The sequence below is a fragment of the Camelus bactrianus genome, chromosome 16 (assembly GCF_048773025.1).
Source record: "Camelus bactrianus isolate YW-2024 breed Bactrian camel chromosome 16, ASM4877302v1, whole genome shotgun sequence".
Lineage (NCBI taxonomy): Eukaryota > Metazoa > Chordata > Mammalia > Artiodactyla > Camelidae > Camelus > Camelus bactrianus.
This window is the reverse complement of record NC_133554.1, coordinates 4,487,724-4,514,917: the sequence shown is the minus strand read 5'-3', so window position 1 is coordinate 4,514,917 and position 27,194 is coordinate 4,487,724. Positions and strand designations below refer to the sequence as shown.

General features: G+C 40.6%; 1 protein-coding gene across 2 annotated transcripts in view; it reads left to right on the top strand.

The window, feature by feature from the left end:
- Positions 1 to 26,784, top strand: part of MAP2K4 (mitogen-activated protein kinase kinase 4) — a 90,649-nt gene extending 63,865 nt beyond the window's left edge. For both annotated transcript variants that reach the window (XM_074342142.1, XM_074342143.1), the window contains 7 exons: positions 6,282 to 6,401; positions 8,784 to 8,835; positions 11,756 to 11,883; positions 16,353 to 16,430; positions 19,042 to 19,190; positions 23,045 to 23,090; positions 24,240 to 26,784. In XM_074342142.1, the coding sequence (XP_074198243.1) occupies positions 6,282 to 6,401; positions 8,784 to 8,835; positions 11,756 to 11,883; positions 16,353 to 16,430; positions 19,042 to 19,190; positions 23,045 to 23,090; positions 24,240 to 24,353 (687 nt within the window). In that variant the 3' untranslated portion in view covers positions 24,354 to 26,784. The remainder of the gene's footprint in view (positions 1 to 6,281; positions 6,402 to 8,783; positions 8,836 to 11,755; positions 11,884 to 16,352; positions 16,431 to 19,041; positions 19,191 to 23,044; positions 23,091 to 24,239) is intronic.
- The last annotated feature ends 410 nt before the right edge of the window (positions 26,785 to 27,194 follow it).

The window sequence follows — 27,194 nt, the reverse complement described above, 5'->3', positions numbered from 1 at the left end:
AGGTGGGCCAGGGTCAGGAAGTACCGCTGCAGCTGTAAGTAAATCAAGTACCTTATGGTGTTCTGGACAGTTATTATACACTGGTGATGTTCATTAGGTGAATAGGACTTGAACTGAACTCTGAAGCATTTGAAGTACTCTTAAAAAATACCATTTAAAATACGTAAAAAATACCATTCTCATTTTGAAAGTGTTAGGATGAGCTGATGCTGGTAGGTTTGTTATGCATCCTGCCCTTCTCTTCTTTCTGAGTTTGGATCACAGAGGTTGCAGTCTTTGGGGTTTTTATTATCGTTACCAACTGAATGTTACACCAAATAGAAATAGATGAAATCTTCTAATTGGAGAAGACCTTAGAAGTTAGTCAATTAATTCTCATGTAATCCTGACATTTTTATTGATTTATTTTTCTGTGCTGTTAATAAATGACTCTAGTAATGGGAAGCGTTCTCCTTCATGATGGAGCCCATTTCTTTGTTGAATCACTAACTAATCACTGCTAGTGCTACACTTATGTGTCATCTTTCCACTCCTGTCCTTGTACTTGCTGTGACAAGCATTCATTTTTACGACCTGATGTGATGAATTTGTAACTTCCTTCCCCATTTCACATCAGTACTACTACGCATCAGCACACAGGCGTGTACTCAGACATGTAAGTATTTCCTGGACCTAAGTATTAGATAGTGTTATTCCATTTGTAAGATCATGAATCTGGAACTTTCTTCATGTTGCACAAGAATCTTGCCATCTCCTCCTCCCTTCTTCCCCCAAACCATGAATTTGTTCTTCATAATCAGTAAATCCTCTGGCCACAGTCCTCATCAGATCTTAATGGAGAACAGTACATAATTTGGATCGGACTAGATTTTCCCTCCTGACTAGATTCCGCAGCCAGCCTCTCCAGTGCTGTGTTCGCTGTCTTGTAGACTCTTGCTGGCTCTGTCTTCACCCTCGCTCACCTCCGTAGTGCTCAGATATGCCAGTTCACTTCTTATGTTCATTCATTTGATAATTCATGTAAGCAGCATTTACATATACAGTCTCAGGCTAGACAGACTGATGTCTGATTTTATGAAAAGAAGGCAGAGTAAGTGATATCCATGATTGAAAAGTTACTGAAAACAAAACAAAAAGCTTGGAATAGTATCTGAACAGTATCCTTATGATTTCTTATGAATTGCTGGGTAAAACTCAGTTTTACATCTAGGGAAGGTTGAAGGAATTTAGATTTGCAGCTCTAAGCACTGACATCTATTGAATGCTCTGTAGTTTCCACATTTATTGTTTTCGTAACAGTCTCAGGGGGTCAGGAGGGAGGGGACTGAGATTTGAGTACTAATTTGACAGAAGTCCCACAGCCAGTAAGTGGCAGAGACGGGACTGGGACTTCAGAGACAAAAATCTTACTGTTCTTTCTGCTGGACGACAAGTGGTCCAGGGATGAAGAACTTAAGCTTCAGTTAAGAAATAACCTGCTTTTTAAACATGACAGTTTTTGAGTATGGTAAGATGAAAGCTCTGGGACTGTATGTTGAGTTGTGTGAAGACACAAAATGCCTGATAGACTGAACACGAAGCCACACCCCCAACCCCTGAAATCTGAGACTGAAAGAAGTAAGAGTTGCTTTCTAAATAAACAAATGAAGCTTTAGAAGCAGAAGGCTCACCTTTAAAGAGGGCATATGCATAGTCAGAGTGTGTTTCCTGAAGGTTAAAAATAATAAACATTTAACAAGGGTTTAGAGAAACATTTTTGAGATTGATAACTTAAAAGAAAGGGTTTGTGTGTGTGTGTGTGTGTGTGGGTGTGAGACACGACCTCCGGTTTCAATAATAGACACAGAATTCTGGCTTTATGAAAGGAAAGCCTGGAAGTGAATGCATGCATTCAGGACTTTTCACCTGTCCACTGTTGTGAGAGACAAATGCTTGTGGTTCCTGTCCCTGTGAGAAATGCCTCCAGGGTATTTTATTTCACATAATTTATATGACCACAAGACATCAGCTCTTGGTCTGGTTCCATCAGCCAACAATCAAGCTTTTTCTTCTTGTAGCAACTATGTAGAGATTAATCTTGCCACTGGGTAACATGGAGCCTCTGAAAGTGCCACAGCTGTACGTGGAGCAGGGAATAAGTAACGTTTAACACTGAAGGTGCTAACTTACTTGTTGCCATTGCCTCCAGCCACATATATGCTTCTTTCTAGGATGAGACTCAACTCAAGTAAAAAGTCCAAAGTACAGCTTGTATTTTATTTAGATAATTTGTTAAGACACCTAACTGCACACATTTCTCAATTCATTTCCAGACTTTGCAAGCAGAAAAAAACAGCTTGACGGCACTGAATAATGAACGTGACTTTTAGCCTGTAGCTTACAGAAAGGCCAGACCTACCATTTATCTTATCAGTACTGAAACCTAGAATCACTTTAAAAATGTATTGTAATATATACATTTTCAGAATTTAATAGCAGGAAACCCTTACTTCAAATATCTTTTGAGGTTGAGGAAGTTCTGGTGTAGAATATCCTATTCTGAGCGTTCTGTGATCATAGACGTTCATCAGGTTCTATAAAAGGCAGTGACAGTGGCTGAATTTAGCCCCTCCTCCCTTCTACCCCCACTTCTGCTCATGCTGTCCTGCCCCTTTCTCAACCCCTGCAAGTCTGAAGTATAGCTGGATGGATGAACTGCAAGTATTCGAGTGTACGATTTGTTGTGTTTGAACAAACGTGTACACCTGCGGAGTTATCACCGTCATCAGGAGAATGAACATACCCATCTCTCACAGGTTTCCTTGTGCCCTGTAGGTGACACACACTAGTACACACCCCCCTCTGCCGCCTTCGTCCTCAGGCAATCGCAGATCTGCTTTCTGCCACTACAGATGAATTTGCATTTTCTAGAATTTTACGTAAATGGAATCCTACAGTATGCACCCCCGTTTTGTTGTCTTTTCCTGGGCGTAATTATTTTGCAGTTCACGTTGTGGCGTGTGTCAGCAGTCTGTTCCACTTTGTGGCCCATTGTTAATAGTATTCCACTGTGCGCATACACTGCAGTTAGTTAACTCAGTCACCTGCTGATGGACATTTGTATCCAGTTTTGTCTGTTATAAGTAAAGCTGGGAGGAGCATTTGTGTACAAGTCTTTGAGTGGACATGTGCTTTCATTTTAAACACTTGGGAGTGGATTGGCTGGATCATATGGTAGATATATGTTAATTTTTTTAAAAAAATGGGCAAACTGTTTTCCAAAGTAGTTGTACCATTTTCATCTTCCAGTAGTGTGTGAGAGTTCTGTTTCTTCCACAGCTTTTCTAACACTTGGTATGATCTGTCTTAAATTGTAATTTTTAACCATTCTACTAGATGTATAGTGGAATCTCATTGTGTTGTTTAAATTTGCACTTCTCTGATGACTAATGATGCTGAACAATTTATTATGTTTATTTGCAAACCATATGTATTCTTTGATGAAGTTTCTGTTTAAGTCTTTTGTCTGTTAAAAATTAAAATACATTTTTTTTTCTTACTGAGTTTTGGGAATTTTTTTAGAATGTATTCTGGATGTAGGTTGGTTATCAGATACGTGGTTGCAGGTGTTTGCCGCCCTCCGTCTGTGGCTTTTCTCTTAAACACTTAACAGGGTTTTTTTGAAAGTAAAATTTTTAATGTTGATGTAGGCCAATTTGTCAGTTTTTTCTTCTATGTTAGTGTTGTATCTGAGGAATCTTAACTCAGTCACTTAGATTTTCTCTTATGTTTTCTTTTAGAGTTTTTGGTGTTAGATATCACATTGATATTTATCACTTATTTGGAGCTAGCTTACTATGGTGAGAGGTATGGGTTTGTGCTCACTTTTTTGCATATGGATATCTTCTGCACCTTTGTCACAAATCGGTTGTCCATGTGTGCAAGTCTACTTCTCAACTATCTAGTCTTTTCCGTTGTTCTGTTTTGTGTATATATATGTATTTTCGCCAGTTCCACACTGTCTTGATTACTCTAGCATCACAGAGAGTCTTAAGATCAGGTAGTGCAGCTCTGTTAACTTGTTTTTTAGTTGTTTTGGCTCTTTCAGGTCCTTTCCATTTATATATGGGTTTTGGGATCTGTCACTTTGTACAAATAAAATCTCCAGGGCTTATTATTGGGAGTACACTGAACTTACAGGTCAATTGGGGAAGTGTTTTTTTTTAATAATATTAAGTCTAATGACCTATTAACATGGTAGTTCCCTTCATTTATTTACATCTTTAATTTTTCTTAGCAGTGTTTTGTAGTTTTCACTGTACAAATCTTTCACATTTTTTGATAAATTTATTCTTTAAGTATTTAATATTTTGATGCTTTAATAATATTTTATAAGATTTTGTTTCCTCTTGTTTGGTGACTAATGTATAGAAATATAGTTGATTTTTGTTTATCTTGTGTACTGCAACCTTGTTAAACTTGCTTGTGAATTCTGCTGGATTTTTGTAGATTTCATAGATGAGGGGCCCAAGCTTGTACGAGCAGAAAGGGGGGGCTGGAGGGGTAAGTCAGGGCTTCATACTCTTAAGTGATTTTTCCACTTCACTGTATTACTGAAGTGATGCTCCTTCCTTACTGCTTTTCTAAGAAGATGAATTAAATACGCTATCTTTTTCTCTAATAAAAAAATTCTAGTAAATCTACTGAGGTGGTGTCTTTAGATTAAAAGAAATTCAAGCGTGTGTTTTGGGTTAATAGCATTACTCAGTCTTTCGTGAGAGTTACTCTGCAAGAGCACTCAAAAGGAAAAGAGACCTAAAGAAGAAAGATCTGAGTAAGTGTAAGCTCCCCTGTCAGATGTGCTTTACAGGTGAGCACCCTGGGAAGCCCCGTAGCTGCATGAGTGCTGTGAGGCGGGCCTACGGCAAGAGTGCTGTTCCTCCCCCCAGCACTCTGCACAGCACATGCTTTCTCTGCCTGGAAGTTAGGTGTCCTGGCCTTGTAGGTGTTGACAGGAGAGAGTTGAATAAACTGGATTCTGTTCATGGCTCTGTCACTAATGAGCAGCGCTGTTCTGAGCAAGCCAATTTATTTCAGCAGACACTGATCTCTTATACAATCAGTCAGATCAGGAGTAGGGGTAGCAAGTTAGTGGTAGAAAATCTCCAAGGGTACAGCTGGATCTGTGAATTAGTTACCACGTACAAAATTATTTAAAGATAAGTTTTGTCATCATCCTGATAGCTCTTTTCACTGCCATAAGGTCCTTCGTAGTCCTCGTTCATACATGCACGTAGCTTCACAGCATTGCACGCGTGGAATATGCTTACTGTCTCTTTCTTCGTGCGTACCTCCTGAACTGTATAAATTTCAAAATAATTTCATTTTAGGTAATCCTTTTAATAATGTAACATTTCTTCTTGTGAGATAGTTCAGTGGTTTCTAGTTTTGTTTTGTTTCTGTCTTTTCTTTTGTAATTTAACTGTCCAAGTTAGATTCCCAGTAATGGGATGGCTCTACCAAAGGGCATAAACTACACGTTTATTTCTCTTGTTTTATTGTGAGAGTGCCTTCAAACTGGTTTAAGACACCCTGTAATGCTGCCAGTAGTTTTTGAGTGATTTGGTTTAGTGACTGCAGCATTCGTTCATGTAGGGACTGTTTATTGAGCCGCTGTCCTGGTGGAGTGTATATTCTATAGGGAAGATTGGTGAAGAGCATAATAAATAAGTAAATTGTATCTTGTATTAGAAGATGACGTGGGCTACACAGAGTAGAGCAGTAAGGGGATGCTGAGGAGGGGTGGCTTGTGTTTTCAGTCAGGCATTTTAAGTGTTAGCCACTGAGAAGGCGGCATTTGAGCAAGGTCTGTAGGCACTGGGTTTGCTTTACGTGTTTTTTTCCTTCCGTTTTTACTAATTTAAGAACTTTATATAGTCTCTCAAGATGAGTGTAATCTATTTCCTTTGTTAGTGAAATTGAACAGTTTCCCACATATTTTCTATTTTTGTATTTAATTATGACAGAGTTTGAAAATTTTACAGAAATCCACAGTTTGTTTTTTTTTATGTAATACTGTACCCGTCCTTACAATTACGAGTGGGGAAAATTGGGAAAATAAGTTTGCATTTAAACATGAGAATATTCAGTCCAGGGCTTTAATAAGGAACAAAAATTACCACTAATTCAAGATTAAAAAAAAAAGATTGCTTCTTCTCTAATTGTGTTTCTATTTTAAGTAAAGGAAAGGTGATGCTTAATATTAAGATATATAAGAATAACAGATATTTGTTATTTTATAGGGTGACTGTTGGATCTGTATGGAACTCATGTCTACCTCGTTTGATAAGTTTTACAAATATGTATATAGTGTATTAGATGATGTTATTCCAGAAGAAATTTTAGGCAAAATCACTTTAGCAGTAAGTACCTGGTTTTCAAATTGTTCATTCTATATATACTTATACAAAGATGCTGTTGGAGTTTTGAATGCACACATCTGAATGCCCTTCACAGAATGTTACAGACCTTCCTGGAAAATCATTTATAACAGGAAAAGAGACAAAATCTCTTCTGTGGGGGTAATTAACACAAGTCATAAGAACAGTTTTCAAAGTACTACATTGATAATTGTCATTATTGAAAAGTACATATTGGAATCATACATTTTGATAATAAATACTACAGTATTTTCATTAAAATCACAGTGACCCGTAATAATTGTGCTATAAATAATGCTAGAAAAAGCAGTTTCCTGTTCCTCTTTCACTTGTTACTTGAACTATTTTAAAATAAGTTATATTATCACAGTTATTCCTAAATTAATCAGAATTACAGCAATCTCTTTGAAGTCCCTTAATTGAAACTCTTAGACAAAGTATGTTCCCTGTGGTTTAAGATTTGGACTATTCTGTTTAAACTACTTAAATTGTTGACCACTAATTTCAGTAACCAGCATTACTAATTTCGTCAAATCACTTTTACCACAGTACCAAAAAGAAAAGAGTTATTGTTTGCTTTTGAGTTTTAAAAGTGAATTCATGATCATTTTTTTCTTGTTCTTTTAGCTAAGAAAGGTCATTTACAATTTTTTCACAAAAAGGAAAAACATTATTTTGATAGAGTAAAATTAATTAGTTTCTTAGAAACCCCTGAGAATCTGAACTGACATGACCTGGGTTAGTGGATATGTAAACTGCATTTATAGGAAGTTGTAAGAGACATATTCCAGTTGCATGTAATTTCCTATCTTCCCTGCCTTCTCCACAACCAATATGGTCTCCCTGTTAGTTGTCAATTTATTGTTTAATCACTAAGGATTAATATTATAACATGTAGACAGTTTCTGAACTGTATTTTAGTTGTAAGCGATGTAAAAAAAATGGAATTTTTAAAGTCAGATTAAACTCTAATCATTATAATCTTAAGATTCATAGGTCTCATGTTACTATTTTAAGTTTAAGCATTAATTCAGCTAAATAATTTAACTGTTTTTATGAGCTAAATGTTAAGATACATACCCTTTTATGTAATTTTATAAAAGGAAACTGTCTATTTTAAACAAGGTTATACTAGAAACGTATTCATTATTCAGACAGGTATATGAAACTTTATGTTGATCAATTTAGTCATCTCTTGCCAGTATGCCAAACCAGATATTATCTTGGAACTTGTTACTATTCATAATAATTATAATGGGACAGTAGTAGAATAATGGTACTGGCTAATGGTGATTGAGCATTTATTTGCTGATTATCAGGCCAGGATATTATGACATTTATGTTCATAGCAACTCTCAATGGTAAATAGTGTAACCCCCTTTTTACAGATGACAAATCTGAAGCATGAAGAGGTTAAGTAATTAATTTGCTTTGAAATACATACATTTGTAAGTGGTAAATAATTGAAGCCCATGCAGCCTGATCCTGGAATCCTGCTGTTAACCACTCCACGACAGGATGGTCACGAAGCTGTAAAACATAAATACAGTTATTTTATCATATACTGCAATATACGTACACTAATAACTCATTTATTATATATTTGCCTTTATTTCTAGACTAGGTGATCATCCTTCACCTTAAGCACAACATTTAAAATTTGTGTTAAATCTCTCCTTGCTCATGAATAACCCGGTGAACACACAGCCCTGGCTGTTGGAAATGCTGCAGGCTTGTGTTCTGCATTGCTGACACCAGCAGCCCGAGGGCAGCGGGACCTGACCTTTCAAACGGTCGGCCTGTGCTTCTCTTCTCTTTTAGTTCGTAGAAATTTTAATTCAGGTCTCTGTTTCCTCCGTCCTGAAGAAATCTTCAATTTTATGATCATGAGCCGTGATCAAGCAGAATGATACATTCTAGTTCAGCCAAAATTATTGCAGGCCTAACACCCAATGAGGGTGAACGATTGTGAGAAACTGCAAATTTGGGAAAACTTATTAAACTAGGGTTGATAATGGGACCAGACTGTTGGACCTTTCCTACCAAGTATATCTATTCTTGAAAAGTTTGAAGCTATGAGAAAGATTATGAAACTTTTTAATGAGTTATTTTTTAAAATATGAGTTAGGATTTTTTTTTTTTTTTTTTTTTTTTTTTAGCTGTCAGGGAAAGGTGTGTAAAGGCAACTAAGTTTTCAGGTCTAAAATCATCATTCAGAATCTTCAGTTAAGATAAAAAGTGGCCAGGAGGTTGAAATGTCCCACTTAACAGATGCGGAGAACTGCCTGAGCCATTACCGCACGCGCCGTGCTGCCAATCAGAAGGAAACTGATTGCTTATCCCAGCTCTGCTTTTTATCCACAGACTGTGAAAGCACTAAACCACTTAAAAGAAAACTTGAAAATTATTCACAGAGGTGAGTATGAATTGTTTTTTATAGACTAGAAATTAATATTTTTCCTTAATAAGAAAAATAATTTGAAATTACAGTGCATTGTATAAGTTTTCCTGAAATATTTGTATTTTTAGCAAAACATACTATATGTACCCTTAAACTTTAATTTAGGATTTTTTTCCTTTGGGATTCTATAAATTTCTGTCTAACTTATTAGAATGTTGGCTCTAGAAATTGAAGTAGACCTTGCCTCAAGTTCTTATTACCCATAGTTGAAAAATAATGATTCACTTGCCTGATAGGTAATGGATGTTTCTCTGTCTGTACAAATAAGGCAGGAGGTGGACCATCAGAGAAGAACCTGCAGGATAGTACCCTCGAGCGTTTCCAAGGCACGTTATTGTCCCTGTCAAGTGTTTCTTCTCTACTTTAGAGGATATTTTTGTAAATTGAGAAAGATTCTTGAATTAGTATTATACACTGAAATTCCTCCAAAGCATTTGTATTTGTGAAAACAGTGATCTTGGCCTTTTTAGACACAGGTCCAAATTCAAACATCTGATGTATATCTGCTGGAAGACAGTGGGAATCCTGAGTTTAATTCAGCAAATAGGTTAAGTAGTTGCACTGTTTATTACTCTGACAGACTCAGGGTTGTGAGGTGGTGGCTTTGAAGAGTCCTCAGTAAATTCGTAATGGATGAGCCTCAGACAACACATGACAGTGTGTAGTCCAGCCCGACAATGAATGCGACAGAAAGTAAAAGGCCATGTTCAGAGAAAGGAAAACCTCAAGTCTGAAGGGTAAAGAATTCTAAGATTGTGATTAAAGAAATTAGGGCATTTACTTAAGTAATTTTAATTTGGGGTTGACCCTGGACCACTGTAATCTTGAACATCAGAATACTTCACTGAATTTTTCTTGGCTTAATGTTTGTTAAAAATAATATTGGGTGGCCTTCTTATTTTCTCTTTTGGCCTAAAATCATGTAAGGTTAGGTCCCTAAACAAAATTATTTTGCTCTTCTGTACATATTGTTCTTGTTTTGGATTTTTCTCTCCCTTTTTTGCTGTGTTTTGTAGTTATGAGAGTATTACCTTTAGGACATTTGACAGTCACCGTAGGCATACTCGGCGGTCACAGTGAAGCACTAAGACAGTGCCTGAGGTCGAATAAAAGGGAAAGGCTTCAGAAATAACTTTGGTTATTTCTGAAAATAACAGGTTTTCCTATTACTAAGTAAAATGATGAGTTTATAGCAGTCTTTTTTTACCAGTTTGGATCAGTTAGCTTTTTTGCTGCAGTTAGAGTGCTTTTGATTGCAAGTAACAGAAAATCTTGTTAACTGGCTTAAACTTCAAGGAACCCATTACCTGTCATAGTGAGTCTACAGGTGGGGTGGCTCCAAGCACCATGTGATTAGGGCTCACACTCCCTTCTTCTGGCTCTGCCCTCCGTAATATGCCGGCTCCATCCTCAGGGTAACAACAACTAAAGCGGGTCCCGTCTCACTTCTAGACTTGACAGCCTTTTGAAGAAGAAGCTCTTTCTTCCTGTGTGGCTGTCTTAGGACCAAGAAAATCTTCCTTACATATTTCTGATACTTCGTCTCATCAGAATTGCCTCGTGTCTTTCACCTAAACTAGTCCTCAGCAAGGAGCATGAGGCTGCCCTGACAAGCTTAGACCGATCAGGACCCAGTCTTTGCACATGTGGATAGATCTACACAGAGGAGGATGGATACCTCAGTAAAATGGAAGTTCTGTTAGAAGGGGTGGCGTGGTTAGGAGTGGATGTTTGATAGCCAGTCAGCTGTGTCCATGGTGGTAAGAGCTCTTTTATGGGTTTATTTGTCAGTTACCTTCTGAGTTATAGACATTTTTTTATATCCTTTGTTTATTTTTATCCTTACTTTTTATTCACTGATCCATGACAGTGACAAGGAAATGGATTGAAGGATTGAGATAGGGACAGAGAATTTAATGAGCAAGAGGGGAGAATTGGTAAGGTAGGTGATTTGCACATTCTGGCAGTGAGTTGATGATCAGTGAGGAAGGGGGGATAACCTAAGGGCCAGTGTGGCAAGACTGTGTAATACAAAGCCTGAAGAACTAAATGGAAGGGGTTCAGCTCTCTCAGGTGTACAGACAGGCACACACACTCCGAGAGTGGCAGAAGTGCATCTGCTCTCTCCAGGGAGACCTTAAAAAGGCTTGGCTACGAGAAACGTGAAGAAGCCGTCTGAGATCAGAAACATCTCTCAAGGAGAAACAGTTACTAAGGGGGTGCACTAACTGAGTATGAATACTGTGGTAGGTGTTTCAACTTCCACAACCGTATAAATTAGGAATTATTGCTATGATTCCATAGATGAGGAAATTGTGGTTGCTGAGTGAAAGGTGAGTGGCTCGCCCCAGGTTGCATTGTGCACATCAGACCCAGATCCTGAAACTTGGCTTTTCTAACCCTAAAGCTTGTGGGCTTTCAGATGTACTGGATTGGGTACTTTCTCAAGTTAGATAAAGCTCTACTTTGACTAAATTGTGGGTTTATAATTTGTATACTTTGCATTTAGTTTTATAGTCTTGGACACATAAAGTAGCTTAAAATACTCTTACAGATTAAATTCATTCATCACGTTTTGTTGTAATGAATTTGAAACAAGTAAATGAATATGTCACTTGATAAAAACAAAGATAACTTTACAGAATGCCTAAATTTATTTTGAAGCATTTTTTTTGATAATGAGTATTTAAGTATCAGCATTCAGAAAGTGGCTTTTTCAATTTTTCATCTTATGTATCTGAATTTTAAAGATTTGATCACTTAATGTTTTCTAAGATTTTTAATTTAGTATTTTTGCCTGAAGTACTTTACAGTGTTAGAACGTAGCTCATTTGATCAATTTACTTGTACGTTGAATGATGTCTATGTCTTGCAGATATCAAACCTTCCAATATTCTTCTGGACAGAAGTGGAAATATTAAACTCTGTGACTTCGGCATCAGTGGACAGCTTGTGGACTCCATTGCCAAGACAAGAGATGCTGGGTGCAGGCCATACATGGCAGTAAGTGCAGAGGCCAGACCTTCTTGCTCGATATCGTTGCTCAGAGAGCGTGTGCCCTTTGGTGCTGTACTTCTGAGGAGTCTGCCTCTGGTCGTGCAGTTTCACCGTGCTAGAATATTTTCCTCTTCCCTAAAGCCAAGCTGAGTTCTAGCTTCTCTGTGAAACTTGGTGAAATTATCCCAGTGAACTCCCTTATATGGTCTTACTCTCTTTCTCTTGTCTGGCCCTAAGCATCATGGTCTTCTCTGATTACCATTTTTTCATTATATGCTACTCTATTAATCAACCAAATGGATAGTTCTTAGACGGCCTCTCTGTATTTCTCGACCCCGTATTCTGTCTTGACTGTAGGAGATGGTATTTAGTGGACACATTGATGTGAGAAGTGATGCTATTCCCGGTTAGAGAATTCCGGGAAGACCTGAGTTCCTCATAGCCTGCAGTATGTGTCATGGGGTCTGCGGCTCTGTCTTGAATATTACCGGTTCCTTCTTTAGAGGTGGATGAAACACATGCTGACCCGCGTGAGGGTAGGGCTTAGCCGGTTCCCAGCCTGGGTCCTCTTTCTCTTCGAGGAGACTGACCTCTACCATCCTTCGATGCACGTCACACTCACCTGTCCCAAGGTGTTTGCTGCACTTTGCTACAGCCTGGGCTTCGATCTATTTTTGAGCAGAAATTTAGTGTCTGTATTTTAAACATTTCCCCCTAGGTGTTGGTGTCTCTTTGCTGTGGCATGTTCTTTGGAGACCAGCACGGTGCTCTGAATGATACACATAGGTTTGCAGTCACTTATCGAGGCATTCCTGTCAGCAGTTTTTGTTTTAATCTTCGTAGACTCTTTTAAACTAAAGATTAGCTTTGAATTGAACAAATTTTTTCTCTTCTCTTATTTGTTACTTTCTTTCTTGATTTATATACTTCTATACCCAGTGCTATAAGCAGTAGAAAATTAAGAAAAATCACAGGCTGCATATTACAGCTTTTTACCTTGTTTATGGCTGGGTGGGCTAGCTACCCTAGATTTCACACTTATTTCAAAAACTTGAACACATTTTATTTTCATCATCATCTGAAAGTAAATTTTGCATCAATTCTTTTCCTTTATCTCCCCATCTGTAAATAATGTGAGGCCCAGCATTATGTTTATTACAGATATTTTTTGTACATGTTCTGTGGCCTGTTTATATACTCTGGTCATTGTATTTGAAAGACATTATATTTGAACATTTTTGGTTATTGACAATATTTTAGAATTGTTGCAACTTTCAATGCCCTGTTTTTGTTTTGTTATATCTTTTCATGTCACCCTCTCTACAAATGAAAATGAAAGAGGGGTGTGTGTGTGTGTGTGTGTGTGTGAATACAAAAAGAGACCTTCATTTAAAGTCGCGGCTTTGTGGATGTCTATTGGCCAGGCAGTCTTCAGAAAATATGGAAGACCTTGCATTCATTGTAATTAAGAATAAATGGGGCAATAAGTTCAAAAGTATGAAATAAAAAAGAAGAAACATGGGGCATTGAGAATTCATATAATTTGCACATTAAGTAATGATGCCCTGAAGCTATTAACTACACTTCTAGGGCTTTTCTCAGTACTAAGGCTGACAAGTGTTTTTGCTATGTAACATTGCCTAAGAATTATATTTAATTAATGCAGATTTTAAAAATGCAATTGCACCTCCAATAGAGCTGAATATTTGAATTCAGGTAACTTTTAAGAAAGAAGTAGACTTTGAGTTTTTGTGTAGAAATAAGGTCCACAGGCCCAGGAAGGTGCAGGGCTTTTTTTTCCTGCTAACCACCTGCAGCTTTGGAATAAGCGGGCTGAAAAGAAACTCTCTGCCTCTCCTCTCTCCCGGCCCAAGAGAAAAGCCTCTGTCCTTGGCTGTCTCCTAGGCCTGTTTCAGATGGACAGGAGTGCAGTCAGCATTCATTTTAAAAGCCTCCAAGTGTCTTGACTCTTCTTTCATATACCTTGCTTGACAGGAGATACTGGAAATGTATCTTGTCTCTTTAAGATTTGCCGTTTGTCTTTAGTCTTCGGAATTGTGATTTCCTAACAGATTATTTAATGTAAAAAGTGTATAAAACGTAGACTTTAAACATAAGTTTTCCATAAACCGGTTGTTAACATTTTGCCACCTCCTCATCTCTCTCTCTCTCTCTATATATATATATACACACACACACACATTTATATATACACACATATATGTGTGTACTAATATATGTATGTGTGTGTGTACAGACACACCAGAAAAAAAAAAATATATATATATATTCTGGACCATTTGGAAGTCAGCTGCAGATATCATGAATTTCATTCTGAACACTTGAGTGCACATGTCCTGAGAAAAGGAGCATTCTTCTGCATTACCATGATACCATTACCACACCTAAGACATAAACCTAGAGACATTAACAAGGATTTTATAATATCATCTGATACGTAGTTTATACTCAGATTTCCCACTTGTCCAAAATAAATGTAATTTTTCGATGTCAGTTGAGGATCACATCAATGTTATACATTGCTTTTAGTAGTTACACTTTTTAATCTTAATCTAAATTGGTCTAGACCATTCCCCACCCCACCCCACCCCACGGCTTTGACTTTCTGGGGGGCTGTTTGGAACATCCTTCACTCTGGGCCTGTCTGACTGCCCCGGCACGCATAGTGTCAGGTCGTCATGCTGGGCACAGGTGCTCCGTAGACGGTGTGCGCCTTGTATTGCGTCACGTTACAGTGCCAGTCGCCTTAGGTTATCTCACCAACTGTAATGCTTACAGACATGCCTTTTCCCTTTTAAGCAGTTGAAACATTCGCAAAATAGAAACTAATTTCCTCAAATTTTTTCTTTTGTTCTCCTCCCCCAAATGCATAATTGATATTATTTTTCATTTTCAAAGGATTCCTTCACCCAGTACCCGCTTACCCTTCCCTTCTGCTACCTTCCAACGTGAAGAGACTTCTAAAAAGTCACCTTAGTTTCTCTTTTATATCATTTCCTCTCATACCTCTTTTCCTTTTACTATAGAAGCCCTTCCATGTTAGTGTGTAAGATAGTTTTAATTAGCAACAGAAAGAAGATCTCATAGCAATACTTACTGAAATATGCCAATTTATTTTTTATCTTGGGTATTTCTCAAATCCTAATATAATCTTCTCTTGAATTATATGCAGCCTATTAGGCATGAAATCTAGTTAAGTTATATATCTCATCAACATTAAGAAATTGTTGCTGTATTTTCCTTTGATGTGTTTAACAAATTTGGTAACACTGATTCACTCAGTCACTTTGGTTTCAAAAGAACTATTCTTCAGGATATATTCCTTTTCTACTTGTTAACAAGACTAAAACATCATACTCACTTTTTTCCCTTTGTATGACCATTCAGGTTTTCAGAATGTCTGGTAAAGAAATTATTTAGCAGTTCCTGTAAGGTTTATTTTTGTTAAGAGGCTTTTTATTACTGATTCAGTCTCTGCTTGTTACAGGTCAGATTTTTTAACTCTTCTGAGTCAGTTTTGGTAATTTGTGTGTTTCTAGGAATTTTTCCATTCCATCTAGTTTATCTTGTTGTTGGCATACAGTTGTTCTTAGTATTCTCTTATGATTTTTTTCTCTTATAATTCTTTTTATTTCTATGAAGTAGGTAGTAATGTCTCCACTTGGATTTTTGATTTTAGTTTTCATCTCGCTTTTTTATAGTCTAGAGGGTTTGTCAATTTTGTTATCTTTTTCAAGAACAAACTTTTGATTTCTTTGATTTCTCTCTTTAGTTTTTTAATTCTGTTTCATTGATCTCTACTTTAATCTTTATTATTTCCTTTCTTCTATCTTTGATTTTAGTTCCTCTTTTTCTAGTTACTGAATAAAGTTATGTTACTTGAGATGTTTCTTCATTTTAATATAAGTGTTTACAGTTGTACATTTCCCTCTGAACAGTACTTTCTCTGAATCCCTTAAATGTTGGTGTTTGATATTTTCATTCATCTCAAAGTATTTTCTGGTTTTTTTCACGTTTGCTTTTGTGTCTCACGTATTGTGGTATATGGCCTTACTCACTGAAGCAAAGAGTGGTAAGATCAGAAGACCTAATCTCTTTTTCTTTTTTTCCCCCTTAATTTTTTAGCATTACTTGCTACTAATCCGGCCCTGTAATTCTTTATTTTCCCTTGTTCCTCCTTTTTCTCCCTTGGCCTGTTGTCAGCTTCAGCTTTGTAAACCTTGTGAGTCCTTAGGGGGAAGAGCCAGAAGAGTGGCGTGTTTTCCCTTCACGCAGGAAGCCGTGGAGCCGGCTCCGACCTTGTTCGCTTTCCCTGGAGCCCGGGCTTCCGGTCGGTGGCAGTGCGCCTGGCCGCGGGCCCTCCGGGTGTGCGCCCGCGCAGCTGCGGCCGGCTCCCTCGCCCTGCTCCGGAGGGTGTGCGGGAGGAGTGACCGTGACTTCTCTTTGTGTTCCAGCCCGAGAGAATAGACCCGAGTGCGTCACGACAAGGATATGACGTCCGCTCTGATGTCTGGAGTTTGGGGATCACACTGGTATGTTCTCGTCGACTCAGCCTTGTCACAGTAGCGTGGCAAGAAATTTCAAAATGAAAGAAGGCTTAACCAGGCCTCCGCCACTCATAAGAACACCTCTTTTCTCTTCCGGTCTTCAATTTATATGCCTAGTTCTCCCCGCCCCGCCCCCGCCCCCGCCCCCACCCCATGGCTGTGATCGTAGAGGCTATATTTTCTAATTGTTGAAAAACAAGTTTTTTTCCTTAAAAATCAAACTGGCGCTGGGTATCTCCCTCAAGGCGTTGTGAAGTGCCCAGGGCTCTCACGCTGTCGCTCTGCGTCCCTTGGCGGCAGATGCTGGGAGTCAGAGCTACGCGGAGAACAGGGCCAGGGAGGTCAGCTCTCCGCCCCCAGGCACCCCGGCCCCTCCCATCTCCAGCAGGAATAGTGAGGACAGTGTATGTGTCAGGTACACGTCTGTGTGTATGAAGATAGTTTCGGCTTGAAATCCTCTCCTCCTGAATAGAAAAGGCACAAATGAATGAGCTGAAGGTAACTCCGTTGTTGAGGGCCGATAACCACCTAGGGGACAGTTAGATGAAGTGTCTCCCTTAGAACAACACCGAGAAAGAACAGTAAGAAGGCCACTTAATTTGTAACTAACAAGCACGATTAAATAAACCTCACTTACAGACTCTGTTGAAACTTTAGTTGTATTTTAAAAATAGATTTATTTGCTGATTTCCTTATTACCGAATTGTGTTTTGAAGTTTTAGATTGATTTTTCTTGCACTGGCTGTTCACCAGGGCTCAGCGGCGCTTTTCTGATGTGGGAGAGCTCCTATAGCTTCTTCTACACTGTGAATTTTCCATCACTAGGTGGGGCTGTGTCCTGTTTGGTAGGCAGCCCTCAACTTTTCCTTCCATTTTCTTCCCATCTTCAGTAAGACCCAGAGCCTGGAGTTAGCAGGTTCAGAGCAGTGAGCTTTTTCTGTAGCTTATTAAATAATCTTCATTCGTTCCTTGTTATTATATGGTCCTGAAATCTCTTCCTGAGGATCACGTACCTTTGTGAGCTGTCTTTGGTGAGTCATGCCACCACGCCTGCTGAATTCTCCATAGGGAGCTGGGAAGGCTGGTAGCTCACCTCTGCAGGAGACTCCATCTAGTTTCCCTTGTGACCAAGTATGGGAGGTACCTCATGGAGTCTTCTGACTAAAGGGAAAGGGATCTTTTGCCCTTTAGTCAGGAAGGAACATGGAGCTTGGGAATCTCTAGGTCTGGTGACTGCTCCAAAAACTGCAGCAAGACCTATAGCTTCCAACTGAGGCAGCTGTTTGCATATGAGGGATATTCACGATTCAGAAGCACCTATCTATGTCCAAACCGGTTCTGTTTAAAAAGCAAGTTTTTAGTTTATTATTAAAACAAAATTTTGTTCTGTGAAAAGTTTTAACACAAATTTTTAAAGCCATTTCCTTTCCTATTGCTGTGAATAATAGTAAGGTATACTTCTTCCCAAGCATTTCTATTTTTATCCAAAAGAAACCTTAGCCAAAGGAGTGGGGTCTGCATGTGCCTGCCTGCCTGCTCTCCCACAGATGTGTGAGCGTGGAGGCAGCGCTGAGCTGGAAGAGGCCATCTTTTGGGGAGGAAGGCCATGCTGGCTTTCTGTCGAAGGTGGCTTTATATTTGCTTGATTGCCTGCTTTTCATTGTATAAACTAGTACTTTAATGGTTGACTAAATGGACAAAATCAGATGTACCCAGCTGAAGGAGCTCTGAAACAGTCTGCCCAGGTAGTGCTCTCTGTCCCACGCTGTTGGTAGTGCTCTCTGTTCCTCACTGTCAGCCACCTGTCAGTGCACGTGGACTGGGATTCCTTAGACCACGCTTCAGATTCAGTCCTACTTCTTGGAAAAAGCACAATTTCTAGGTTTCTGTTATCCTCAGAACAGAGGGGGAGAAAGATGAAAATACAGTTCATAAATGTCTTTGACCCGTAACAGTTTGGGACATAGGCCTGCGAGATTGTTCAGAGCTGGTTTGGTTTAGAGATACTGTGCTGAGCATTGTTCCTGGGGCTCAGGATGTGAAGGGTCTGGTGCTGACTTGGTTTCTTCAGTCAGAGTAGTGTCTGCTGGTGGGTGGAACTGTAGTCACTACAGCATGGCTGTGGGGCAGGATTTGTACAGTTTCCTTTGAGCTCAGATTGCGGTTTTGTTTGTTGAATGTTTTACCTTCGAAATGAACTTGACCACTGTCTGGACATGGCTTTCCATTCACATGGGTACAAATTGTGCAGACTTTGTACTAAAAAGGTTGTAAAACCAGCCTTTCAGAATCCCTTACGGGGAAGAAGCAGCCCGAGGCTTTATGGGGACAGCGTCTGGGCTAATGTTGGATGTTCTCCCTTGGCCCAGGTCCTGCAGGTTGGCTGATACAGAATTCTCTGTACTATCTTGATTTCTAAATATCACTTCCACTTGTCCTTAGTAATTCTAAAGATTCCACCTCAACCTGATCTTGGTTCAATTCAAGGCTTTTACAAGAGTTTTGCTTGGAGTTTGGATTTGCAATGCAGCCTTTCCAGTGAAGAGTATTAATTAATGCTCAGTGTATTTTGCTTTTTTCTCTGTGTTCTCTTCAGTACGAGTTGGCTACAGGCCGGTTTCCTTATCCAAAGTGGAATAGTGTATTTGATCAGCTAACACAAGTCGTGAAAGGAGATCCTCCACAGCTGAGTAACTCTGAGGAAAGGGAATTCTCCCCAAGTTTCATCAACTTTGTTAACTTGTGGTGAGTATCTGGCTTACGGTACTCAGCAACATCTGGTGAGAGAACAGTGAGGTAATGACTTAATATTAGCACCTTTGCAACTTTATCCTGAGAAGGGGGCCTCCTTCATACCCCTGTGTCTTCTGAGCTGGATTCTGGGTCACATGGAAGGTTCCAGCTAGCCTAGAGGGGCAGCACACTCTTACCTACTGCTCAGGTGCTAATGAAAACCAGATGTGGGTGGTGGAGAGGCTGCTGCCTCCAGACTTCTAGTACCATGTGCAGGCAGTACAGCCTAGGTGAGACTGGTCGTCCTGTTCTGCTGTGGTTCTAACAGTGCAGTTGTACCACAGTCACTTGGAAGCTTTTACTAAGTCACAGCCCTACCAGAGCAGGCTCTCAGGGGTGGCTCTCTGCTCTGACACAACACGGGACACAGTTGGGTGTATGGAGTCGGGCCCAGCGCTCAACTGGTAGAATAGTACAATGGCTCACTGCGATCTTGTTCCAAGGAAGGTATGAACCCCACGTCTAATGTTCACCTTTTAACAAGAGTGTGTGTGTGTGTGTGTGTGTGTGTGTAGCGTGTAAGAATAAATATATACTGATATGGCAACAATACAGTCACACCTTGTGCTTGTTTCAATCTATATTTTAAATAAAACCTGTTTAGTTATCATTTGAATATTTTTTCATTATTCTGTTTATCCAGCATGATTTAAAAGTTAAATATATTTATGTGCAAAAAGCCAGAGCATTTTGTGTATTCTTCTTTTCATTCTTGAAAATGCTTTTCTTTTCCTCATAATTTTTTCTTTCCAGGAATGCTGATTCTCTCTCCACTCTTTTAGGTCCTATGAGACTAAGACTTAGGTTTCATAGTCTAGCATTGCCCTCTTTTTGAAAATTGAGAAAATATTTGTTTGACTCCAGTTTTCAAGTCCCTTTCATCTTTTCTAACCAAATTCTACTTTTGTGTTGGTTTTCAGAGGGGTGAGGAACCCCTCAAGATTTTCTAGACAGGAGAAGGCCATAAGGATGACTCAGATTGGGTGCTGCTTCCTTTTTAAAAACCGTCTAGTTTTACCACTTTGCACACATATGCACAGTATATAATTGCAAACGTGGTCATTTTACACATCCCACTGTAACGGAATACCTGGGTAAAGGAGTCTGAGTGGGTCATAGAGTGTGGCGTCTAAAACGGCCACCTGGAGAACAGTGCCAGGGCTGCTCTCTAATTCCTGATCTCCTTATTGGTTTTGGGTTTGTATATATTTGTATATTTTTTATTTCTGTGTCCCTTGGTGCAAATTCTCTCCCATGAACACTGGTTATAGCCATCAGTATCACATTGTTTTCCCCAAGTAGGTGTGTAGTTCCACCGCTTTCTGAACCATTAGGGCCTGCAGCTGAGCTTTGTCTGTTTTTGTGATATGCTTATCTCAGCTCTCCACAACGGTCCAGTGTCCCTTCTGCTAGCCCTGGGCATTCCTCTTACCTCTAACCTGGATCATTTGGATTCCTGCTTGGTTTCCTCATAATCCAGTATCACCTTGTTCCAAGCCATTTTCCTTCTTTTTTGTCAGAGTTGTATTTTTTAAATGTATTTTTATAATGCATATCTGATCATTATTTTTAAGTTGAAAACTGTCTAGAACATGCATTCTTAATGGCGTGCTATCACCCCCAAAGGGGCAAAAATCCATCCTGGAGAGATAGAAAATCTTGGATAGTATAATGATTTGTAGTAGATATTCAGTATTTAAACTTCACAGGCAGGAAGGGCAGTAATGAAAAAAGATCAAGAAGCATGAAGTCTAATGTTAAGAAAAGCAACAGACTAGAATATTAATTTTAATCAAGACAAGTTTATGGAATAGTCTAAAAAACACTTTAAAAATAAGTATATTTAAGATGCCCAAGGAAATAAAGGTGTAAATTCAGTTAAGACTGAGGAAGAAGTAAACAAATTGAAATGGTTAGATGTGGAAATGAAAAAAAACAGAGCTATTGATAAAAAAATATAACACATTTGATGTACTCTGGATTGGAGACACTTGAAGACAGAGTTGGGAAACTGGAGAAAAGGTTTCAAGGGTTTCCCCAGCATGATATAGACTAAAATGTGTGGAAGAACAGTTGAGAATCAGGGAGAACAGAATGAGTAATTCAAAGATGTATACAATGGAAATGACAGAAGACAACTCTGAAAGTGGAGAATCAGTGTTTAAGGAGATAATAGTAGAAAACATTTGAGAATTGATTTAGGATAGGTGCTCAGATTGAAATTACAGTCTTTGTATCACGTACAATAAACAATGGTAAATTTATACCCAAATGCACTGAAGCGAAATTGCAGAGCAATAGTGAAGTAAAAGTCAACAGGAGGAGAACTTTAGAGTATCTGTGAAGAGTTAAGTAATTAGACTGACAGCAGACTTGTTACCAAGAGCAATGATTGCCAGAAAACAGTGGAGTTGTAGCTAGAGAGTGCTGGGAAGTAATTGTCAGCCTCATCCTGAAGTTTTGTACCTGGGCACTCAATTATCATTCAAAATAAGTAGAAAACTAGATTTTTTCCCCCCAGGAATGGAAAGCCTAAGAGGTTATCATTCATAGATTGTTTTGAAAAGATGTATTTGACCAAGAAGAAAAGTAAGCCCAGCAGAAGAGTATTGCAGGTTGGTTCCCTGGAAAGCAGGCTTTGGGGACAGTGATGATCGTACAGGGAGTTTGCTGAATGGCAGTGATGTTTGGGGCAACAATTAGCGAAGGGATTCGGCAGAAAGGGGACCAGGAGAAGGAGAGCTGGGCTGCACTGCGGTCTCAGCAAAGGCCTCCACCCGCCCTGTGGGAAGCTCTGAAGCTGGGATGGCCCTCCAAGGTTGGCTGGACGTGGAGGAGGGTCCTGGATTTCTTTGTGCCTTTGTGGATCAGGCATTAGATACAGGCTGCCCCAGGAAGGCTTCGGTGGCTCTCTGCAGCTGTCATCCCTTAGAGATGACATCTGAGGCTTGTCTGCTGGCAGGACTCCCAGCAGTGGAGAAGTAAGGCCTTCATTCCCAAAGAGGGCTTCTGTGTAGCACGTGGCCACTGCAAAAGGTGCAAGACACGAAGAACAGCACTGAGTTTAGACAGAGTGGAACTGTGCCATCAGGATTAACTTCTGATGGTAAGAAATGAATTTAATTGAGGTTGGAGGAGAGTGGCGATTAAGATATGGACCAAGACAGAGCAGATGAAAACAAACAAAATGAAAATACTTCTGGCAACACTGATTAGACAGGGTGGAATTCAAGGGGAAGATACCAGCAGGGCAGGGGCTTTAATGTGTCAGTGTGTCCATAGTGAATTGTACTCTCGTAAACTTTTGGACCAAAGCGCACAGGATTACGATACAGAGTGCGAAAGGTTTTAATTCCAAGGATAAGTTTATAAAACTCATATATAGTTTACCTCCTGGACTTGCTGGGTTACTGGTTTCTCTTAGGTGATACCTTTATAAATGTATGCTAGATTTCTAGACGCACACCCACACACAGACACATAAGTTACAACTTCATACTTGTAGTCATACGTTCCACTACATGGTGTTCTGACACGTAGCTGTGCCGTAATTTATCCAGTTTTCAACAATTATCTTGTTTCTAATTGTTCACTAACGCTCCTACACTGAATATCTTAAGGATAAATTGTTAGATTGTAGACTAATTTTTTGTGTGCATTTCATATTTGGCAGGTTGTCTGCTTTGTTACTTTGTCTCCAAAGGAAAAAAACTAGTTGTTTGTTGGTAATATTTTGCTTGTGAAAAGCAAAATACTTGCGTAAATGTGTCTCCATTTTAATGATGTTGATTTTTATGTTATTTTAGCCTTACGAAGGATGAATCCAAAAGGCCAAAGTATAAGGAACTTCTGGTGAGTCTGAGACTTTGGGCATTCCCGCTGTTCCTCCCCTGCATCTGCCAGCATGCTGCTTCTCTCTGGCACGGACAGCGCGGCCTTACTGAGCAATTTTTTAAATGTTTTGAAACAAAGATATTTGGAAAGAGAACATTTGTAGGTCTGATTTTCTTACTAATTCCCCAACTAGATTTTCATGGAAAATTTTGGCCTTGACATGTTATAAAATTTCCCGTCAAGAACTTTCACATCCACTCTAAGGAGCCGTTTTCCGCCGCGCGGTCTGTGTGTATGTAACGCGCCCGTGAGAACTTACTGTGCTTACTCTGCCTTTATTGAAGGCCCTCATGCGCATTTACATCATACGGCCATCTCTGGGAGAGCTCTCGCCCTTCCATGGGGCCTGGACTTTTTACTCAGTCTACTGGGTGGGGCATTGTTCTCAGCAGCGAAGAAGGTACTATGGCCTAATAATGTGCGAGTATTTTAATAAAAGACTCCCCTGTCACCCTTGGCTTCTAGCTCTCCAAGGAAGCTCAGTAAAACTTCTGGGCAGCCCCAGCGATGACTGAAGCTATTCAGTCACTGCTTAGAGAAGCCATGAAAGACACTGTCGGTAGAGACAGAGGATGAGAAACTGGGCTTGTAGTTGCGGGCTTTGGAGAGTGCGGGGCACACGCTCATAGGAGACTCTCTGCTGAGCCTCTTCTGCAGAGGGGGTCAGAAGGTTGGAACTGAAACGTTTCTGGAAGGTTTGTCTGCCCAGTCTGTGGAGATAGGGGAGGTTGGAGTTTCTGCCCGTGCCCCAAGAGCAGCAGCTGGTGTGCGCGTGGTTCTTCTCGGCTCCCAGACGGCGGCAGAGGCTCCAGCTGTATTTCATGCTGAGGAGCGTACACGCCCTGGGATACGGAGAGGCTTCCAGACCTCACTGCCAGGGCGGCTCACCCAGAGCGGGTCCCATCTGGGCGCGTGCCCCCGCTAATAACACAGCTGCATCCGGTCCAGGCCACTCGTGTCTCTCTGCTGTGCTGGGGAGTTAGGGCTGTACTGGTTGGAGCCTTCCGTTCTGTGCTGTACCGCCCCTGGGAAGAGTGCAGCGTGAGCTCTAATGCAAATCTTGATCATTTTTCTTTTGTTTCTTCTGTTTTTTCAATATTATTGCAGAAACACCCCTTTATCCTGATGTACGAGGAGCGAGCTGTGGAGGTCGCATGCTATGTCTGCAAGATCCTGGATCAGATGCCCGCTACCCCCAGCTCCCCCATGTATGTGGACTGAGGCCGCCGCCACGTCAGACTCTAGAGAAAAGGGCTGAGAGGAAGCAAGACGTGAAGAACCTTCATCCCGCATCACAGTGTTTTTATTGCTCGCCCAGACACCACGTGCAGTAAGACTGGTGTTCGTTCCCATCATGTCTGTAGACTCCCGTCACCTCGACATGCATCCCCGTAACGCTCGGTCGGTCACACAGTGTTAGTGCTGGTCAGAGAGACCGCATCCTGCTCTTTCGTGAAGAACATACTCATGAAATGTGGAAGTTCGTACGATCAGTTTGGTGACTGTGATTAGATCACATCTCAAATTCATTTCTAGACTCGAAACCTGGAGACGCAGCTACTGGAGTGGTGTTTTGTCAGACTTCCAGAGACTGGAAGCGCACGGTGATGGACGTGCCGGGGTGAGAAGGGCGTGCACCGCCGCCGAGGCATGCTGCTCCTGGGGCTGGGGGCAGGGGGGGTGGTTTCTTTCTTCACCAAGTGCAATAGATTTACTGACGTGATATTCTGTTGCTTCACAGCCACTGTCGATGTTTGGGTATCGATGTGCTCAGCCAAATTTCCTGTTTGAAATATCATGTTAAATTAGAATTTATCTTTACCAAAAACCATGTTGCGTTCAGAGAGGTGAACATGACAATATTGAGACAGGACAGAATGTGTTCTTTTCTCCTCCACCAGTCCTTCTGCTCTTTGTCAGGAAGACTCAGCAGTCTGCCACTGTCAGAGAAGGTGCTCAGCCTAAGGATTTTCATCCTCAGAATTCAGTGTGCTGCCAACTTGATGTTCCACCTGCCACAAACCACCAGGACTGAAAGAAGAAGAAAGTAGGAGGGCAAAGTTTACAGATGCTTTTAATTCTGGTCTCTTATCTGGAACAACTCGTAGCAGCTATATATTTCCCCTTGGTCCCAAGCTGGATGCTTCAGCCATCACAACTCACTAACAGGGAGAAGTAGCTAGTAGCAATGTGCCTTGATTGATTAAAGATGTCTTGTAGGCAGCAAAAGACCAAATCTCAGTTGTTTGACATCACTGGTCCAGGTCCTCAGCTTCTTAATCTCTTTCCCTATGTGTGTGGTCTGTTGCCGCTCTATGGTTTTTGCTTAATCCATATTTTGCCTTTTTCCCCCCATTATCAAAAACCTTTATGATTACCAGGGATGTTCCTTGCCGAGGATTTTTTAGCTGCAAATCTCTCAGAGGCTCTTCTGGTTAAAAGGCTGAGAAGTGTGGGGCGGTGACGTGGGAACATCCTTTCTAGAGACATGTTTGACAGGTGAGGATCTGGAATGGCTCTAGAAGGCAGGGCTGGCTAAGCGCATCACCTGCAAGAATCTCTAGCAAGTCACCATCATTTCTTGGAATTGGAATTCTGCAAAAAAAACAAAACCTGAAAAACCCCAAACCGACCCAGAATAGCTACAAGAAGCCGTTTCAGTCTGCCATCTCCTGCTGCCCCTCTCGCTTGCCCCCGAGCCGGGTCTCCTGGGTGCCTCCCGGCCTCCCTGGCACGGAGCGTCCGCGTGGCCGTCAGGCAGGCAGCACCGTGAGTCGTCCGAGCACGCTGGAGCAGGAAACAGCCCTGGTCTGAGGTGCAGGTGGTGCCGTGACAGACCCGACTGCCGGTGGGCGTTGCTGTGTCTCCTCCCAGAGTGACAGTCACAAACACTGCTCAACAACCAAGGGAGAATGGTGCTGTTTAAAGTTACATCCCTGTAAATTTCGGAATTCACGAGTGGTTTGTCGCTTTGGTCCACTTGCCTGATTTTCCTTTTTTCTCCCCAACGGCATCTAAACCCCAGACTTCCCAGTGTTCTGAAAGGAAGCACTGCTGTCTTCCTCTGACCACGCCAAGCCATCGTCCTCCACTGCTCCCGGGACTCAGGAGGGGCCTGTTTCTCTGCTGTCAGCCCTCCGTCTGGCTCCACGTAGGGTCACTTTGCCATATACAAGTGGAGATAAAAGCAGTTCTGACTGTCCAGGAGCTGATCTGACCGTTCTGTTGTGTGGATGACCACATAAAAAGGCAATTTTAGTGTATTAATCATAGATTATTATAAACTATAAACTTAAGGGCAAGGAGTTTATTACAATGTATCTTTATTAAAACAAAAGGGTGTATAGTGTTCACAAACTGTGAAGATAGTGTAAGAACTGTACATTGTGAGCGCTGGTTGTTTTCCTCTTGTACCATAGAAAAATGTATAAAAGTTATCAAAAAGCTGATGTGCAGGGATATTGCCTTATTTGTCTGTAAAAACGGAGCTCAGCAACATAACTGCTTCTTGGAGCTTTGGAATATTTTATCCTGTATTCTTGTTTGAATTCTTCCTCTATTTAAGATATATACATGGAATCGAAGTGTTTATGTAATAGTTCTATCCTTTTGCCTGCAGGTCAGTTGTAATAAATCTAGGATGTGATGATGACTTTGTAATTTGATTTTCTGAAGCCAGACCCTGAGAGGGGAAAGTCAAGTAAATGCCATTAAATTATCTGCGTTTCACACTGGGAAGACTTCTCTTCTTCCGGAAGTGCTTATGGCTTCTTTCTTTTTCTCCTCCCTTCCTGTGGTCTTACCCTTCTTAGGAGGTGGCTTTGCTTTCTGTTTGAGCAGGCACGATGCAGTTGGGTTTGTTTCTTTGTTGGTCACTTGCCTGGCCCCTGGTGGAGAGAGATGACGTGTAAGAACCCGGTCCGCCTTGGCCCAACGTCTGGCCGCCAGCCGTGCCCTCTGCTCCTGGGGCGGTGGCTGCCAGGTGGGCATCAGATGTCGGCTCAGGTCATAGTCACTCGCTGCTGCCTGAGAGTGGGGGCGGGAGGAGATTTGTGGGTGGAA